General features: G+C 46.6%; 1 protein-coding gene across 3 annotated transcripts in view; it reads left to right on the top strand.

Moving 5' to 3' along the window:
• Window positions 1–57: 57 nt before the first annotated feature.
• Window positions 58–19,182, top strand: part of LOC139059354 (condensin-2 complex subunit G2-like) — a 107,985-nt gene continuing 88,860 nt past the window's right edge. For 2 of the 3 annotated variants that reach the window (XM_070537651.1, XM_070537650.1), the window contains exons 1-4: window positions 59–333; window positions 1,897–2,031; window positions 12,852–12,948; window positions 15,143–15,294. In XM_070537651.1, coding sequence (XP_070393752.1) covers window positions 280–333; window positions 1,897–2,031; window positions 12,852–12,948; window positions 15,143–15,294 — 438 coding nt within the window. In that variant the 5' untranslated portion in view covers window positions 59–279. Of the gene's footprint in view, window positions 334–1,896; window positions 2,032–12,851; window positions 12,949–15,142; window positions 15,295–19,182 lie in introns of all 3 variants that reach the window. The other variant, XM_070537649.1, reaches the window with a different exon arrangement.

Here is a 19,182-nt window from a genome sequence, read left to right as displayed (position 1 = left end):
TTATTACTAAAGTGATTCTATCTATAGTACGCAAGCGACTGTGGTCAATCTAGTATAAACGATGAGAATTGGTGGCGCACTTGCAGTTTGGCGCCGGCGCCAACGGTAGCGTCTTCGTTTTGAATGTACTTGTGAAACTGTGCTCACTGTTCAATGTATAGGCGTCAGTATTTAGGTTGCTGCGTTAAACCGAAACGTTTAAGCTGCGTGGAATGGTATAGTTAGCAGATCTTTCCCTGAGAAAGCCTTGCGAAGAGTCGCAATTTCAAATCGTGTCTGATGGAGTCTGGAGTTGCTGCGACCTTGGAAAAGCTACTGCCCCTTGCATCTTCCGTAAGTCACTCTTTTGTGTGCACTTTACGTGATACTTAAAAGCAGCGACAGCTAGAATAACGTTGTATGTACACTTGTAAATACCGATATTTAGGTTAAGCTGTAGTAGTCCAAAGCGTCTTGCGGATGCAACTCGGGGAAGTGCTGCTGCGCCAACGCACCGTGGTTCGTTTCAGACTAGCTTTACAGTTATTGCGACAGGAAGCAACTTCTGCGTTCAGCTTGCTACTACCACTGAAGGCGTTTTCCGCGGTGGCATGGCCGTTAGCGCTTGTTGCACACGGCCGTCTGTTTTGCCATCTGTTTTCTGGTGGCTCCTCACTCTACTGCGTTCAGTTCGTAAGCAGTGTTTGTGACCACGACGCGTTATCTTAGTTGTTTGGTTAAGGTGTTTGTTTCAGTTCTTGAGCTTTTAAATTGTGTGCGAGCTAATGGCCGTCTGATAAGTGTTTTCATGGTTTCGTTTCTTGCGATACGTATTCGGCGCTCTGTTGCTTGCGCGTCTGAGCGTGTGCGTAGCGAGAGGGGGAACATACCGTGTACGTGCCCCCCCAAATGTGTGTACTAGATCAATGACATGCAAAAATTTACTTGTGTCCCATTCCCCCGGGCAAGCCCCCGCCCGAAAAAAAAAAAAAAATCCTGGCTATGCCACTATTCTTCAACCGAAACTGATGAAAACGATCAAGCTATTTTTTCGTTTTTTTTTAATTTTTCGTTTTCATGAACTGCTAAACACGACAAGTGGCTATTCTGAAACGTGCACGTCGGCGCCTACGCACGGCCGCCCCTTGGCGCGCGAAAGTGCAGCCCCTGATCGCCTGTCTCGCCTTTACGATTTAGCATAAGTGCATTACTATACACGTTTCTTACATATGCTGCGTGCAGTTTACGGACAATAAAAGCAGTGTGTTCATAGGGCGATATCTTGTGCTTGAGTCTGTATGAATTGCTTCCACTTTAAACATACCATCAGAAGCCATAGCATTTTAGAACTCTTGACAATGCCCAGTTATGGTTATCAGCAGACACACTGAGCACGCATGCACATTTTTTTTCTCCATATGCCGTCACTGCATTTAGTCTTGCATAGCCTGTTTTCTGTTCGCAAAGGCTTTACACAGCATCATTGCTTGTATCCTGGTCCATACAGTTTCTGTAATGAGTCTTTGTTTGCCATTTTATTTTGAAAGGGTACCATGGTGGCACAGCAAACATAATCAGCCCTAGAACTGTTTCCAAAGTTTTCTGTGCATAACATTTACTTCACATGCAGCAAGTTGCTGTGGCATGGAACTTTTCAAGCATACTTTTGACTGCAGTTGAGATGAACAGCAGGATCAAGGTCGAGCATGCTTTAGAACTACCCTGTTGTGGCACTAAATTTTTGTAGACTCTGGCATGATTCAAAGTGCCTGTTAAGTGTGTATCCTTTTCAAGCATGCAAGAGTTTCCTATATGTCTATTTTAATTTTCTTCCTTTTTTTTTGTTCCTCTTCTGTGAATTCTGTTGCAAGTTCTCATTTTTAAATTGGAGGTACACATTACACTTTTTCTCTTCAGAAAAATGCTGCTGCAAAAGCAGAGCTTCAGCAAAAGATTCAGGAACTGCCTTCTACGGAACTGGGGCCACTTTGGAAGGCTGTGTTCGACCAACTCAAGACCACTGTTCTACAGGTTGTGTCTGAAGAAAGATTGGTAAGCTTAAGCCTGCTTTGTGTGCAAAAAAACAATCGAGCATCATTTCTCATTGATGACTGTTGTCATTGGTCTTTCACCAGCATTGATCTTGCTATGGCAGTTGTTGTTATTGTTAAAGACTTTCTTTAAACAGAGGTGTTCAGGCCACGTGGGCCCCTGGGCCCCCGCACGACCGTACTCCACTCAAGTGTTTATGTTCCGTAGGTCCATAACACTGGCAGCCCGGCTGGTCGCGATGGTCCGTGTTGCCGAGTCCTCGGAGCGGAGCACGGACTTCCAGTCCTCCCACAATGTCAGGTGCTCCAGGCCCCGCGGGGGAGGGTCCGCTAGGCAAAGCGAGAGGATGTGGATTGCGGATGCGAACGGTTCGAGACAGAGGGCGCAGACAGGGGTGGGGAAAGAGGGATGGTAATATGATAGGGTGACAGAGGAGGGGAGTGTGTGGGTCTGGAGTCGCCTCCAAAGTGTCACATGTCTGTTGTCTAGGGATGGGTGAGGCGGGGGATAGATCTGACGTGCTGCTCTATAAGCCTGCGTGAGGTCGCTGAAAGAGTGCATGCGCTCCTTCGTGAATCCCGGATCGGAGGCCACCTGAGCCCGGTTAATAGAACCTCGGGCTAAAAGATTGGCAGCCTCGTTTCCGGGATTCCCGGAGTGCGCAGGCACCCATATCAGCTCCACATGGCGGGTTGGAGGTGCGACGGGCGAGTCCGGTATGCAAAAAAGCAGGAACATGGACTCGGCCTCGTGCAAAATTTAGTATAGCTGTTTTTGAATCTGTTATTATGTACCGGGCTTCCGTATGAGTGATGGCAATGGCAATTGCAGCTTCCTCTGCAGCTTCTGGGGAAGTGTGTGGGGGAGGGGTAGTGTGATGAGTGGGGAGAGGGAGGAGTCCACCATGGCGGCAACCACTTGCTGTCCCATGCATGCGGCGTCCACCCATACGGCGTCCGGTTCGGGGCCGTAATAACGATAGAGCGCCTTAGCTTGAGCTCGGCGGCGCGCCTCGTGGTGTTGTGGGTGCATGTTCCTCGGGAGCGGCCTATTCAGCAGCTCCCAGTGGATGTGGCGTGGGGTGGCGAGTAGTGTAGGGTCGTTGGCCGGTATCCGGATCCCGAGGGAGTCCAGGATGTGCTGCCCAGTAGATGTTCGTGTCAGGCGAATGTATTGCGCCTGTCGGTGGGCTTCTACAAGTTCCCCAATAGTGTTGTGGAGGCCCAGGCTGAGTAGTCGGTCTGTGGGAGTATTAATGGGTAGTTTTAGTGCTACTTCGTACTCCTTGCGTATTAAGGCATCTAGGGCATTAGTATCGTGTCAGGATAAGTGTAAATATAGGGTTGTGTAAAGCACACGGCTGAGTACGAAGGCATGGATGAGGTGACATAGGTCGCGCTCCTTCATGCCTCTGTGGTGGGCTGAAACCCGGCGAATGAGGTGTGAAATCGCACCTGCAATCTGCTTGAGTTTCTTCAGGGTGGTGGTGTTTTTACCATCACTCTGGATATGGAGTCCCAGTATGCGGAGGGTTTCAACCTCCGGCACTGGGCGTCCGTCCAGCTCGATCGTGATGGGGGAGCATGGGGAGCAGCGATTACGAGGTCTGATGAGTAGTAGTTCTGATTTTTCTGGGGAGCAAAAAAGACAGATACTGGCAGCATAATTTTGGGTCAGAGTGGCTGCAGACTGGAGAGTGTCCTCTATGCCGCCGTCACTACTGTGGGTAGTACACAGCGTGATGTCATCGGCATAGAGGGTTTGTTTGAGATGGGGTATGATTGCCAATTGTCGGGCCAGGGGGATTAGGGTGATATTAAATAAAAAGGCGGACAGAACGGACCCTTGCGGGGTGCCAACACTCCGTAAAGTAAAAGAGAGGGAGGTGAGTGGACCAAAGTGTATCTGAGCCGTGCGGTCGGTCAGGAATGCTTGAATGTAGGTGTACGTACGTGCACCTACATTCAGTGGCGAGAGGGCAGTCATGATCGCATGGTGTTCTACGCGATCAAAGGCTTTGAAGAGGTCCAAAGCCAAGACTGCCTTTGTGTGACCTGGGATAAGCGGGTGGAAAATGTCGTGTGTAAGTTGTAGCATGGCATCCTGCGCGGATAAATGGGGGCGGAAGCCCACCATGCTGTGAGGGTAAAGGTCGTTTTCCGCCATGTGTTGTGTGAGTCTCGATAATACCACATGCTCGAAAAGCTTTCCGAGGCATGAGGTTAGCGAGATCGGGCGAAGGTTTTGGAGTGTAAGTGGTTTGTTGGGTTTAGGTATGAAAATGATCTTCGCATGATGCCAGGACTGGGGGAGGGTGCCCTCCCTCCAACACTGGTTGAAGTAGTCCGTAATCTGTGTGATGGATTGATCATCCAGATTATGAAGCATAGATTTGGTTACCTGGTCGGCGCCAGGTGCGGAGCTGGTACGGAGAGTCAGGAGGGCCGCTCTGACATACGTCTCTGTCTCCGACTTCCGTCTTCTAGCAACCAACCACTGTAACACCCTGTGACGTTGTGTTAATGTATATAATTCATTGTCATATTTAATTATTCTTCCCCGTTGTCTTGCTGTGTCTGCTTACCTTCATGTCACCTGACTGTCGGCCAGGCACGTACCCAGGGGGGGGGGGCCCGGCCCCCCCCCCCCCGAAATTAAGTGGCATACCCCCCCCCCCCCTCTCCGCCCATGCCACCACTCCTCACACATTCCTAAAGCGCTGCCAGATCAATGTTGAGACTTGGCAGCTGTTCATCGGTCAGCATTATGCTCCCTTTTTCACCCCTTTTAGATGGCGGTAGTTATCGGCATCTCTTGTAATGTGAAGGACAGTTTTCTCATAGATTCCGCACCCGCGCGATTAACTCGAGATGCGTTCAATTGTCACCATCTATTCAACCGTCCCGCGCATAGCTGTTGCTTTTGTTAGTTCAACTTTCTTTGTTTAGGCTGGTCCTTGGACCAGGAGAGGGATGCGGCTGTTACTCGGCTGGTCTGTACTCTCATGGTACGAGTTGCGGCCGGAGAAAACGCCAATTGCGTTTAACTTATCCCTTTGCTTCATTATTTCCTTGAGTTACGGCTTGCCGCGACGCTGGAAGATGCCCGGAATCATATACACTTTATATGGGTTAGATAAGGTGGGAAATAAAATAATGTGAAAGCGTCCATCATGAAACCCTGCAATAACCCTTAAACCCATAAGTAAGATGACTGTCGCCCGTTACCTTGTCTGTTTTTCCCTAATTGTATAGCACTTTTCGTGCAAAATTGGCAACTGGAAACAAAAATCGCAAGGAGTTGAGAAATTAAGCGATCTACTAAGGGAGAGAGCCAAGGCAACAACCAAACTGCAAGCAAAAGCGAATAATAAATAAGTTAACCGTTCTTCATGAGAATACTTATGGATCAAGATCTTTTTATTTAAAAAGGAAGTAGAAAAAACGCCGCCGAAAGGGGAGAACAATTACTTGTTTTGAACCGCCTCACGTAGCCACTTCTCTGCTGTGCTTATGTGGGTGTTTTTCTAACCTTTCGCGGTGAGCACAGTACGTATAGAATCGCAGAGTCCTGCGCTCTACGCGGTTGTATGGGACTGGCGGCCGCACAGCGTTACGCAATTCGCGGAGCTGTCAAAACTGATCAGCAATGCGAAAATAACTGATATTTGACACTATAACATGAGAAACACTGAAGAAGCCGTAAAAAATGAACGCAGCCTGAAATCAGTAAAAAAGAAACCTGGCATAGGACAAACCGTGATGTATGCACTAAAAGATAAGAAGGATATTATCATCAGCAATCTCGAAGATATAGTAAAAGCAGCGGAAAAATTCTAAGCTGACCTGTATACAGTACCCAGAGGAGTCACGATAGCTCACTTAGAAACATTAATGAACAGGATACAGAAACTGCGTTAGCAAAACATCTTTAATCTTGTCGGTGAAAGAAATGGCATTGCTGCTTAAAGGGTAGATTACTGGGCAGGTACAACGCGTGCGAATGTTCGCTGAGCGGAGTTTGTATGTGATCATTGATGTATTGACCGGGCGCATGCGTTGCCCAGTTTTGTACGTATAAATGTTCGATTTCCTACTTCAAATAAATCAGTTGTAAGTTCAGCGCCGTGTTTGTCTCCTCCTCATTCTGGTCCCGTCGTTTATGCGCTGTTTGAATTTTTATTGTTACCATGCAACACCAACTCGCCCAATCCGCTGCCCTTCTCCTATAACTAGCGATGAGGTCAGAAAGGCCCTGCAAGACATGAAACGATGAAGAGCGGGAGGGGAAGGTGGAATAACAATCGATTTAATCAAAGTTGGAGGAGACATAATGCTTGGAAAACTGGCGGCTCTTTATACGAAGTGTCTATCGACTGCAAGGGTCCCAGAAAACTGGAAGAATGCAGATATTATACTAATCCACAAAAAAGGAGACGTTAAAGAATTGAAAAATTATGGGACCATTAGCTTGCTCCCAGTATTATATAAAATATTTACCAAAATATACTCCAATAGAATAAGGGCAACACTGGATTTTGTCAACCAAGGGAACAGGCTGGCTTCAGGAAGAGATACTTTACACTGGATCGCATCCATGTCATCAATCAGGTTATCGCGAAATCTGCAGAGTACAATAAGCCTCGCTATGTGGCTTATATAGATTACGAAAAGGCATTTGATTCAGTAGAGATACCAGCAATCGTAGAGGCACTACGTAATCAAGGAGTAGAGAACGCTTACGTAAAAAGCTTGGAAAATATTGCTACATGCGTGTGGTATTTGTTTGTTTGAACGAGGCGCGTAGGCGCCATAACTCCAGAAAAGAGGAGGAAGAACGAACTGGGCTCGCGCTGTGAATCTAACCGGTCAGCGCTGCAACCGTTGTTGTAAATATAATCTGTAAATAGTTTCTCGTCTTACTGACTCGTCCTTCGCGTAAAAATATCTACAGAGGTTCTACAGCTACCTTATTCTACACAAGAAAAGCAGGGAGATACTTATAGAGAAAGGGGTCAGACAGGGAGGCACAATTTCTCCAAAGTTATTCACTGTGTGCATAGAAGAATTCAAGCTATTAAACTGGAAAGGCTTAGGAGTAAAGATCGACGGCAAATATCTCGGCAACCTTCGGTTTGCCAATGACATTGTTCTATTCAACAACAATGCAGACGAGTTACAACAAATGATTGGAGACCTTAACACAGAGAGTGTAAGAGTGGGGTTGAGTATTAATATGCAGAAGATGAAAACTGTGATAAATAGCCGGGCAATGGAACAAGAGATCAGGATCGCCAGTCGGCCACTAGAGACTGTGAAGGAGTATGTTTACCTAGGTCAATTAATCACAGGGAACCCTGATCATAGGAAGGAAATTCACAGAAGAATAAAAATAGGTTGGATCGCATATGGCAGACATTGCCAGCTCCTGACTGGAAGCTTACCATTATTATTGAAAAGTAAGGTAAGTAATCAGTGCATTTTGCCAGTGCTGACACATGGGGCAGAGACTTGAGAGCAAGTTAAGGACCGCGCAAAGAGCGATCGAACGAAGATTGCTAGGCATAACGCTGTTAGATATGGAGCTGTTTCCTGCGATTACTTCGAGTTCCCCAAACCACTTCCGAGTCGCAGCACAGCTAATTGAGGAATGCCGAAGCAGGAAAGCACATTCCAGAGGAGCGGCCGAGCAAACAAGTTTAAGGCAACAAGTTCACGTGCCAACAAGTTCGTGCGCCGCCGGGATTAGCAGGTGGGCCTCGGACAATGGAGCATGAGCACCCTCCCCTTCTCCTCGTTAGAAGTGCATTGCCAGTCTGCGAGGCAAGACCGCAGAGAGCCGCCAGGTGTGACACCGCGACACGGGCGCCTACCATTGGCTGAAAGTGGCGTCATCGGAGCGGACTCTCCCATTGGTCAAACATGACGTGACTTACAGTGCTCGAAGGGTTTATAAGAAGCCTTCCAGAGAGACCTGAGCATTCTGGAGCATTCCCTGATTCCCTGATTCACCTCTCTCGAACTTCTTGCCGCGGGCCGCAGCGTCCGAGTTGCTGCCGGCCCGTAATGACTGTACGAATGTTACTTGTCGCTCACCTCCTTGTATATAATATGTAAATAAACCCTCCCAAGTTGTGGTTTCCATCCCGACGTTCGTCCCTCAACCCCTACAACGCTAAGAGAGAAAGAGAGTGGTTTGGATCACAGAGCGAACGGGTATAGACGATATTCTCATTGACATCAAGAGAAAAAAATGTAGCTGGGCAGGTCATGTAATGCGCCGGTTAGATAACCGTTGGACCATTAGGGTTACAGAATGGGTACCAAGAGAAGGGAAATGCAATCGGGGACGACAAAACACTAGGTGGAGCGATGAAATTAGGGAATTCGCGGGCGCTAGTTGGAATCGGTTGGCGCAGGACAGGGGTAATTGGAGATCGCAGGGAGAGGCGTTCGTCCTGCAGTGGACATAAAACAGGCTGATGATGATGATGATTATGATGATGAAGGTGGTGGGCCCCCCCCCGAAAAAAAATTCTGGGTACGTGCCTGCTGTCGGCATCCTTTGTTCAGTCGTTAGGCCTTCCCACCAGCTGCATCGGCGACACCGCAATGTCAACAACTCATTCGGGTGCAAATATTGTGCCTTGAGCTTCGAACCCCACTGCACTATTTCTAATTGTGGGAGAGAGCAGCAATCACGACAAAATTTGGTAAACATTATAAACACTGTGACTGGCCAATTGCCCACGAGTGCTGGAGTTGGACAGCAGTTCTTTCTACTGGAGGCACTGCTCAAGCATCTGTGTGAAATGTTCTTGCACAGAGTAGTGCACACTGCAGTCTTAATGGGACGTGAGTGCTACTGACACAGTGGCAAGCTTTTCGAAGTAAACCAGATCATAACACAGTGAGCCAGAATTTCGTGCCACACCTGCCATGGTAGCTCTGTGGCTATGGCATTACAATTCTAAACACGAGGTTGTGGATTCGATCCTGGATGCTGCATGTTGGTATGTGTGCAGAGTGCAAAGAAAAAAAAACTGTTGTGCTTTACTTTGGATCCACGATATACACCAGGAGGCAACAATAATCTAGAGTCCCTCACTAGTGTCCTTCATAACCCACTGTGCAGGTGTACTTTGGATCCACAATATACACCAGGAGGCAACAATAGGGTAGAGTCCCTCACTAGTGTCCTTCATAACCCACTGTGCAGGTTAATAACCTGGTTAAGCCCAGTTTAAGTTACATGCTACATGTGCAATCTTTAGTGAGTGCCGAGTGCTACATAGCAGTAGTGGTCTTGGTGCTTCTGTGTACTTCCACTCTGTGAAGTCCCATGCACATTACATTTTTATTTGCAGTTCTTATTTTCAACTTGGCTCCCAGAATAGCAAATCGGGATGTTTCTGTGAGTTGCGCTCTGCACACTGGACTAAATGCAGCGTTATCGGTAGGTCATGATTTGGCACACGAAATGGTATAGCAGTGTGGCTGTCTATCTTGCTCACCATCATAAGCCTGTCTTTAACTTCACTGCACAGGGTTTTTCCACAGATGGCCAATCATTTCTGCACTTCGGGAACCAAATCCACCGTGTGCTTTAAAAAATCTCGTATAGTCGCTCCATCTAATTATCTGACACTAGTATGCATTTACCTTCCCTTGCACCCATCTTGTTACTGTCGTTTGCTTTTTTTGTGCTATGCACTGTGTGACCCACCCATTTAGACTTGGATTATTAATTCTGTGATTCCAAAGTGCAAATTGTACATGTCTTGCCAAGTTGCACTTGCCTAGGAAGCTCCATTGCTTTGGCGTTTTGCTGCCAATCACAAGTTCAAAGGTTTGATGCCTGGGAGTGGTGGCCACCTTCTGATCACTATGCAAAAATGTGTTTAGATGTAGGTGCACGTTGTGGGGACTCGTATGTGCTCTTGGGACGAAGGAACGGCAACACAGTAATGCAAACAAACAGAAAGGTATTAATTCGGGGTGTCTACCAACCAGGAATCCTCGGGGATCTTGCATAGTCTGGAAATACTCGTGGAAAACTCGCTTCTATCAGGGAAAATCGGCTGTAATTTTGTTGAAAGGGAACGAAAGTCTCACTAATGCTGATTTGAGTAACAGAGAGGAATTATAACGAATCGTCTTTGCTGTGTCGTCGGCTGGAGGAGTTGCCAGTGTACAGTCAACGACAGAATTTCCCGACGCCCCGATTTTTTGGACATGCCCGATAATTCGAACGGCTTCGCTGCACCACCACGTACCCAGTAGAGTTGATGTATAAGAATGTCTGAGATTTCAGATGCAAGAACCCTTCGGCCATCTCGTTTTCCAGACTTTTTGCCTTGATCGTAGGGCCAAAATGACATCACTCAAAGCCACCACCGCGGCCATTTTCATTATCTCGCCACCTCGAACCAGCGCTCTCGCACGCTAATCCACTGGCAGGCGTAGCCACGATCGCGGCAACTCTAGGCCTAGCTGCTTCGACGTTTGCTATTAAGCTTCTTGCTGTTTGGTGCCATATTTTTCATTGAAAGAATCTGCCACTGTAGGCAATTGCACCGACTCCGCCTTTTTAATCCTCGCAATTGGCTTCGAAGCTCTGAAAGCACGGCGCGCTGCACCATACCGGTTCCCAAAAGTCAGCTTCATCTTACTACAGCATTGTCATGCAGTGAAGCATACACAAAGTATTGCAGTGAAGCTTAACCTTAATTCCTTAATTGTCAACAATGAGAATTTTGTCTTCTTCATTGTGTCGCCGAGCTGCAGCAGCCACTGAGTGAACAATTCTCCGTCACCCACGCTTTTTTGTTGGCTCGGTAGTCGCAAGGCAACAAGATGTTTTTCAAGCAGTGCGACTTAGCAGACTTGCCAACAACTAGCGGCTTCAGTTTTTCTGTGCCTGTGGAGTTGCTGCAGAACAGAACCGATACGCGGAGACGCGATTTCTTTCCGCCCTTGCACCTGTCACCTTTGAAATTAATTGTTTTATCAGGCAAAAACTGACAAAAGAACGCTGTTTCATCACCGTTGGAAACGTCGTCTGGAGAGAAAGACTCGATGCTCTCTTGAAAGCGCTCATTCCACCTGGAAATTGCACTCTCGGGATCTGCTGCCTTTTCTTCACCACAAGCATCCTGCCACGAAATGTCATTCCTTTGCTGGAAGTAGTAAAGCCATCCGGCACTTGTATCGAAACCGGAGATGTCCATGGCGGCCGTGAACTGTAGCGCCTTCTCTTCAATAATCGGGCCTGACAAGGGCACATCATTTTGTCTGGCATCCTTAAACCACGTGAGGACATTGTCGTCGACGTTCTTGTATTTGCCAAGCCACAAGCATTTTCTTGAGGGAGGCAGCTGTGACTCTCTATGCAATTTCATGATCTTTTCCCGATCCTTGAGCATGGTTGCCATTGTTGACGGGGGAATGTCACGCTCCCTGCCCAGGTCTTTCTTCCAGCATTCAGCTGGGTCAAAATGTCCGCTTTTTCTTTGAGCGAAAACTGGCATTGCTTCTTTTTAACATGGGGGCCAGGAGAACTCATTGTCAGCAAAACGAACGCCACAACACAATCGCAGCACTGATGATTTTGCAGCTCCTGCCAATCACTATCAACGTGGTGACGCTAGGCCTACGATGTAGTGGTCGAGTTTGAACATGAAAGTGGGGGCCTGAGATACCGGAGTATACCGCTCCCATGTGTAGGGTAGCAAACCGGGTTAAGCTAAACTGGTTAACCTCCCTGCCTTTCCTTCTCCACTTTTTCCTTCCTTGAACATGACCATACGCGACACTCGCACTGATGCTGATGCTGCTAGCGCTGTACCGGTTAAAACGGTTTCCCCAGCTCATGGCTGCTGCTGCGGATGTTGATGGTGGGTGTAAGGCTCAGGGATTCGTTATCAAAACTTCAATGGAACTTCGCAATAACAAAGAATCTTGGTGATTACGGGATTAAATTACGTACGTTGTTCTGAAATATTTGGTAATCTGAAATTCGTAGTACTGAAAGTTTTTTTACATTGAAAATACAGGCATTTTGGCAGGGATTAAAAAATATATTTAGATTTAAGTTCGTTAATGTAGTGTTCATAGTAACAAGATTTTACTGTATAAATCTCATGATTTGCTTTACTCCTTTCTGCAGTAGCGAGCCAGGCATGTGTGCTTGTTCTAACAGCAACTGCAGGCTTTGGGCGCTTGTGCGTACCATTTTGCAGCTTTAAATTTTTTTTTGCTGTCATGAGTGTTGAGAGTATTTCGTGGGGCCGAATGTGCTATAACAAATGCTCACATTTTCTTACTCAATGTTTTCATTGAATGTAATGGATGAACCCTACAGTATATGTATTAAGTGAAAACATTGCATTAAAGAAAAAAAGTAGGCAATGTAAATATGGGGAAATTTGGTGCATTTTTGATGCAAGAAACTTGGGAGTTGGACAGCTGATTATAATTTTATCCACCCAAGTTTGGTCTAATCAACACTCCATTCTTTCCACCTGTATTATTAAACCTCTGATTTGTGGTTTAATTGCCTGTATTCAACTTGGAGAAAAAGTTGGAAAACAAAGGAACATTATTTTCCTCCAACTTTCAGTATTGCCAGAATATACATTACTATTAAAGATATTGGTAGGCTGTCATTTGTGACCTTGGAACACCTGACAACACCTGGCAGAGCCTAGGTTGTGCTGCTGTTTGTGGTATTTTTGCTTTGGGGTCTGGATGCCCCAACAGCGGCAGAGTCCTGAAGGAGAACAACATGTATATGCTAATCTTTCCGACTTCTCTTTGCAGGAGGAGGAATGTCTTCCACTGTTGGCACTCTGTCATGCAGCTATGAAGGCAGACACATTGTGCAACGCTATCACAAATGCTGCCCATTTTCTAAATGGTAAGACTGCCCGTAAGTCGCGACTAGTATAAAGTCGAAACTGGATATATTGAATCTGAAGGGGATGACAAATCATGTATCATGTATAGGTAATTCGGCGTATAAAATAAAAGGTTAATACAAAAATTTTCAAGGGGATTTTACTGCTGTCGATGTATAGAATAATTCTTTTTATGATGGTTTGATATATCTGGGTTTGACTGTACTAGTGTTTCACTATTCTCAAGAGGCGTCCTGCCAGTAGTAAATAGTGGTAACGAAAACAATTTTCTTTACCAATTAATTCTTAATGGCTGTCTTCTCTCAGTAAGGGTTGAATAGTGAAAAGATGTCTTACAGTTCCTATTGTGGTAGTGTCCTTTGTTCTTTTGCTAGTCAGTCTCTAGAATTTGTAAACCACAGCTATACCAAAATATGCACATTTGTCTTGGAGGAAGTGCTGATGATGAAGAAAAGCTACCAATGAATAGTCTCAGCCTGTCGCCCTGTGCTGTTAATTATTTTTTCAGCTGTTGCAACGGTAGATAGCTCTGGCCGCAGAAGCTAAGGAAACTTCTGGCATGTTTCTTTTTCTTTTTTTTTAGAATAGGCTAGCTTCTTTTTTGTTGTTACTGGCAAAAACGAATAGCTTTCAGTATTTTTTTAACTATAATTTCAACTGTAGCAAAATTTCACTTTGGCTAAATTGGTTATAGTTAAGTACTAGTTCTACGCTGTTGAAACAATCTTGCCAACACTGGCAGTTGCCTCATTCTTATTAACTTCATTTAAGTAATACCTAAGCAGATCGTATATGCACCTGACATCAGCATCAATCCCAGATCATGGCCTCCAAGATGTTCAGCGCACTGCAGGCGTTGCTTAATTCTGGAGATTACGCTGGAGAGCTGCACTGGTTCTCAATGTTTCGGCTCCTGTTTCCATTTCTAGTGAGCGGTAACAGAATCTTTTTTCCAGTTTTGATATCGGAAAGGTACAGTTTTGATAGCGTTTCTTGATGCTTCCAATCATCTTTAAAAATTAAAATATTATGAACACTATCTGAAACATCGCTTTTATGTTGTCCAGCTTGTCTGCCCAAATGTCGTACGAATAACTGCTTTAACACTTGTTTGTTTCACCTGGACAACAGTGGTCAGTAGTGGTAATGATTTCTCATAAGCTATGTCTGTATTTTAGCAGCATGTCCGCTGGCTTCCATGGTGAGAATGTGTGTGCATGCCTATCCTTTGCTGAATCTGTAACTACCAATGCTGCATCTTATTGTGTTGGGCACAACTGAAATTAATAGCCAGTTTTATTTCTGGTGGTAACCTGTTCCTCTTCATTTATTATTTTTTTGGTAACGTGAATAACTCTTCCCCTGTAAATACCTTTGCAATTGCAAGGAATAAGATTTCCACCAATTTCATGCATAGTAAGGAAAACAAGGTCATCAGAAAACTTATATGTACTAATCTTGATTATGGTTAACAGGAACGTAGGAGCATTTGGCTTTGCATGCTATAAGCATATTCACTATGTGTTATAAACAAGCGAAAGGGATAAGGCAGCATGTATCATTTTTCCATCTACATTTGAGACCCTCACATGATCGTAAAACTTTCACTCATATATAAATATATATTTAATTAAATTATGGGGTTTTATGTGCCAAAACCACTTTCTGATTATGAGGCACGCCGTAGTGGAGGACTCCGGAAATTTAGACCACATGGGGTTATCTAAGTACACGGGTGTTTTCGCATTTCGCCCCCATCGAAATGCTGCCGCCGTGGCCGGGATTCGATCCCGCGACCTCGTGCTCAGCAGCCCAACACCAATATATGTGTGTGTGTGTGTGTGTGTGTGTGTGTGTGTGTGTGCGTGTGTGTGTGTGTGTAAAACTGAAGAATTGCAAAAATGTGGTCTGTTTGCAATGTTTGGTCTGCTCAGCAAAGGTACAAATCCTGTATGAGGTATGTTAGCCTTGTCCCCACCATGTCTGGGGTGCCAAGTGGCAAATATAATGAGTCTGCTTTTACTTTCAATCGCAGCGTGTTGCCATTAGTACCAGAAGGGGTTGTTTGTTGTGTACTTGCTTGTTGGTGTGTAAAAAATATCCTTGCAGCAGATTGTACCTTTCCAATGTTGTTGTTGATGTGTTCACTGTGGTTCACCAACCCTTGGGATGGCATTTTTTTTTGTGGCTCAGGCGTCATGCCCCTGCTGGAAGATGGAGAGCTGCTCGACTCCATCCACGCCTTCTGCGTTACGTGGTGCACCAAGAAACTTGAAGGCTGGAAGGACCTGTGGTTGAACACATTCATAAGATCTGTGCAACTGTCCCTGAGGAAACACTCCAAGGTACTCCTCAATATCTATGTGTTTCGACTCTCGCAGAAGAAATTTGACATACAGTGGTGGATGTATGGGCAGGGTTTGCAAGTTTACAGGATGCAGGCTTCCTGAAACCAAATATTGGCCTAGTTTTAGCTTGCAGCCATTAAAACAGCATCACCCTATGCTGGTTGTGAACACATAGCACAAATTAAATCAGGGCTGCGTGGCTATACTTCAGAAATATTTTTTCTCGGAATCCACCTCCCATAAACTTGAACCCTGGCTGTACACTCAAGCCTCGTTATAATGCAGCGTCTGATATAAAAATACCTTCATTAAATCCAATATCTATTGCACGCTGGCATTCGTGATGAGTGGAGGCATGGTGTAGAGGTAGTGCATCGAGCTTCTATGCTCAGTCCTAAGTTCGTATTCTTGTTCAGGCCTCTATATTTTCAAACTTAGAGTGGCTCCTGAAACTGAAAATAAAATTTTTTTTCAGAGAGCCAGTGGGGCTACACTAGCCCAGGTGAAACCAATTTAGGGAAGTCCACTGGGCTTTACCAAGACATGCTTGCCAGAATGGGAATTGGCTTGCCTGGTGCAGTATTTGGCCACTATCTCTCATGACTTGCAATTAACCCCTGGCCCTAAGTCCCCAGTGGCTGCGGAGCAATGGACTAATGCGTCGGTTAGACCTGCGACACAGCAGAAGGTGCTAAGAATCTCTGGATCTGTAGTACATAACGTCCACTGGAAACTTTGTGTGTCCACATTTTGAACTTGGCAAGAAAATGTTTCCAGTCTGTTAACTAGGCTAATGGATGGATCTAATGGATCTTTCTCGGAATCTGATGTTTTACACCCTGAAACAAGCATCTTCACGGCAGAGGCTTATGCCTTACTGTCGGCCACTAAACACATTAAGAAAGCAAATCTCCCAAAGGCCATTATATTTAGACTCCTTAAGCGTCATCAAAACCTTACAATCACTACGAAAACACAAGAATTCCATAATCAATGACCTGTATTCATTGCTCTGCAAAATGTATGCATCCAACCTACAGGTTGTAATATTGCTTACGCGAAGGAAGAGTCAGTAAGATGAGCAACTATTTACAGGTTATATTTACAACAGCAGTTGCAGCGCTGACCGGTTAGATTCACAGTGCGATCCCAGTTCATTCTTCCTCCTCTTTTCTCGGATGGTGCCCACGCACCTCATTCAAACAATCAAATATCACACGCATGTAGCATAATCCCCCGGCTGTAGAAGCGACGTCCTGGAGCATCTAAATGTCATCACTGGGAGGGTGATACTGTTTCAATCGTGTAACGTGCACAATATTGCTGGACTGGGAAGCAGATGGGGCGTCGGGGGCGATCTCGTAGGTGACGGGAGTCGCGGCACGAAACACTCCATATGGGCCTGTGCAGCGAGACAGCAGTTTTTTGACAGGCCGACCTGACGCGACGAAGACCTTAGAAGCACCAAAGAACCAGGCGGGAAGTGCACGTCTTGGTGTCGCCGGTTGTACAAACGCCTTTGACTCTCTTCGGATTTCAGAAGGCGGTCACGGGCAATTTCCCTTGCGTGGGCACAGTGGGCGATGGCGTGAAGTGCATATTCACTGGTCGGTGCTGCGTGAACAGGGAGGGTTGTGTCAAGGGGCAGTGCTGGTTGTAGACTGAACAGAAGGAAAAATGGGGAATAACCGGCTGTGCCATGGCGTGAGGAATTATAAGCAAATGTGACAAACGGTAGAGCGAAGTGCCATTCAGTGTGGTCTGAAGAGACATATTTCGCGAGCATGTCTGTGAAAGTGCAATTGAGACGCTCCGTGAGGCCATTTGTCTTTGGATGGTATGACGTGGATAGCTTGTGCTTCGTGGCACAGGACTGCAGGATGTCCGCGATAACTTTTGATAGGAATGTCCGGCCACGGTCTGGGAGAAGTTGTCGCGGAGCTCTATGTAATAAAATCACGTCACATAGAAGAAAATCAGCAACATCTATGGCACAGCTTGTAGGAAGCGTTCGGGTGATAGCATAGCCCTTGGCATAATCCCAGGCCACAGCGATCCACCTGTTCCCAGGGGTAGAAAGAGGAAAAGGGCCAAGTAAGTCCAAACCGACCCGAAAGAATGGTTCCGCGGGAATGTCGAGTAGTTGAAGGTACCCAGCAGGGAGCGTCGATGGTGTCTTGCATCACTGGCATTTCTCACACAGCTACATATCTTCGAACGGCGCGAGCAGGCCCTGGCCAAAAGAAGCGTCAGGCGGATCCGGTCCTAGGTACGTGACACACCCAGGTGACTGGCAGTGGGGAGGTCGTGAAGTTCGTGGAGAACAGCCAAGCTAAGGTGTTTAGGGATCACAAAAAGTAATGCTGGGCCTTCGGGGTGAACGTTGTGGCGATAGAGCACGTCGTCTTGAAGTGTGAATAAGCGAAGGGAACTGTCGGCAAGTGACGATTCCAGGCAGTCAGCGATGATATGCAAGGACGGGTCACGGCACTGCTCATCGGCTACATGGAGCAGTGGAAAAACGGAGAACACAGGCGTCGGTGTCAGTATCGGATGTAGAGGTCTCCTCTTCAACTGGGTAGCGAAAGAGGCAATCTGCGTCCTGATGTTGGCGTCCCGACTTGAAACTCGGTGCGTAGGGATATTCCTGTAGTCAGAGGGCCCAACGACCGAGCCGGCTAGTACGATCCTTGAGCGACGAAAGCCAACAGAGCGCATGATGGCCTGTGATTACTGAGAAGGGCTTGCCATATAACTATGGGCAGAACTTTAAAACAGCCCAGACGAGAGCAAGACATTCGCGCTCGGTAATCGAATAGTTGCGGTCTGCAGTTGTCGGGAGCCGGCTAGTCTAGGCTATAACACGGTCGTGCCCGTGTTGGCGTTGCGATAAGACGGCGCCGATCTCGTAACCACTGGCATCGGTTCGGACTTCTGTAGGTGCAGACGGGTCAAAGTGGGCCAATACCGGTGGATTGGTGAGAATCGCGATAAGGCATGAAAATGCGGCAGCCTGAGGGGAACCCCACATAAAAGGCATGTCTTTTTCAGAAGTTCAGGGAGGGGTCGAGCGATTGCTGTGAAATATTTCACGAACCGTCGGAAATAAGAACAGAGCCCCACAAAACTCCGGACTTCTTTGACAGATTGAGGTACAGGAAAAGCCATTACTGCACGAACCTTCTCCGGGTCGGTTTGTACTCCGGAAGCATCGACTAGATGGCCTAGCAGTGTAATCTGTGGGCACCGGGAGTGACACTTCGATGAGTTTAATTGAAGCCCAACCTTGCGGAAGACGTCAAGGATAGCTGCGATGCACTCAAGGTGCATCTCAAATGTAGGAGCAAACACAAGGATGTCGTCGAGGTAACAAAGGCAAGTTGACCATTTGAACACCTTGAACCAGAGAGTCGATCATCCGTTCGAATGTGGTGGGGGCATTGCATAAACCGAACGGCATAACCCTGAATTGGTAAAGGCCATCTGGAGTGACGAAAGTGGTCTTTTCTTGGTCTTGCTCAGCGACGGAAATCTGTCAATAACCAGATTGAAGGTTGATGGACGAAAAGTATTTGGCACCGTGAAGACAATCAAGAGCGTCCTCGATTCGTGGTAAAGGGTGTGGGATTCTCAGATGTGGGATTCTCCTCCCGTACTCTTGGGACAAAGGAACGACAACTCAGTAGTGCAAACAATCACTAGGGCATTTATTGCACTTTTCATAGATCAATGCCTGCTAGCCGAGTTGCTATCCACAAAACATGTCGATGGGCGCGCGACAAATCTAGAAGTCCGACTTACTGCGACCGCATAGTGAGCAAATATGTTCGCCCCACTCTGGATCCCAACGCCTGGTCCTTCGCGTGTACAGTCACGCGAACGGTG

Source organism: Dermacentor albipictus, chromosome 4, assembly GCF_038994185.2.
Source record: "Dermacentor albipictus isolate Rhodes 1998 colony chromosome 4, USDA_Dalb.pri_finalv2, whole genome shotgun sequence".
NCBI classification, from domain to species: Eukaryota; Metazoa; Arthropoda; class Arachnida; order Ixodida; family Ixodidae; genus Dermacentor; species Dermacentor albipictus.
This window is presented reverse-complemented; position numbering and strand designations above follow the sequence as displayed.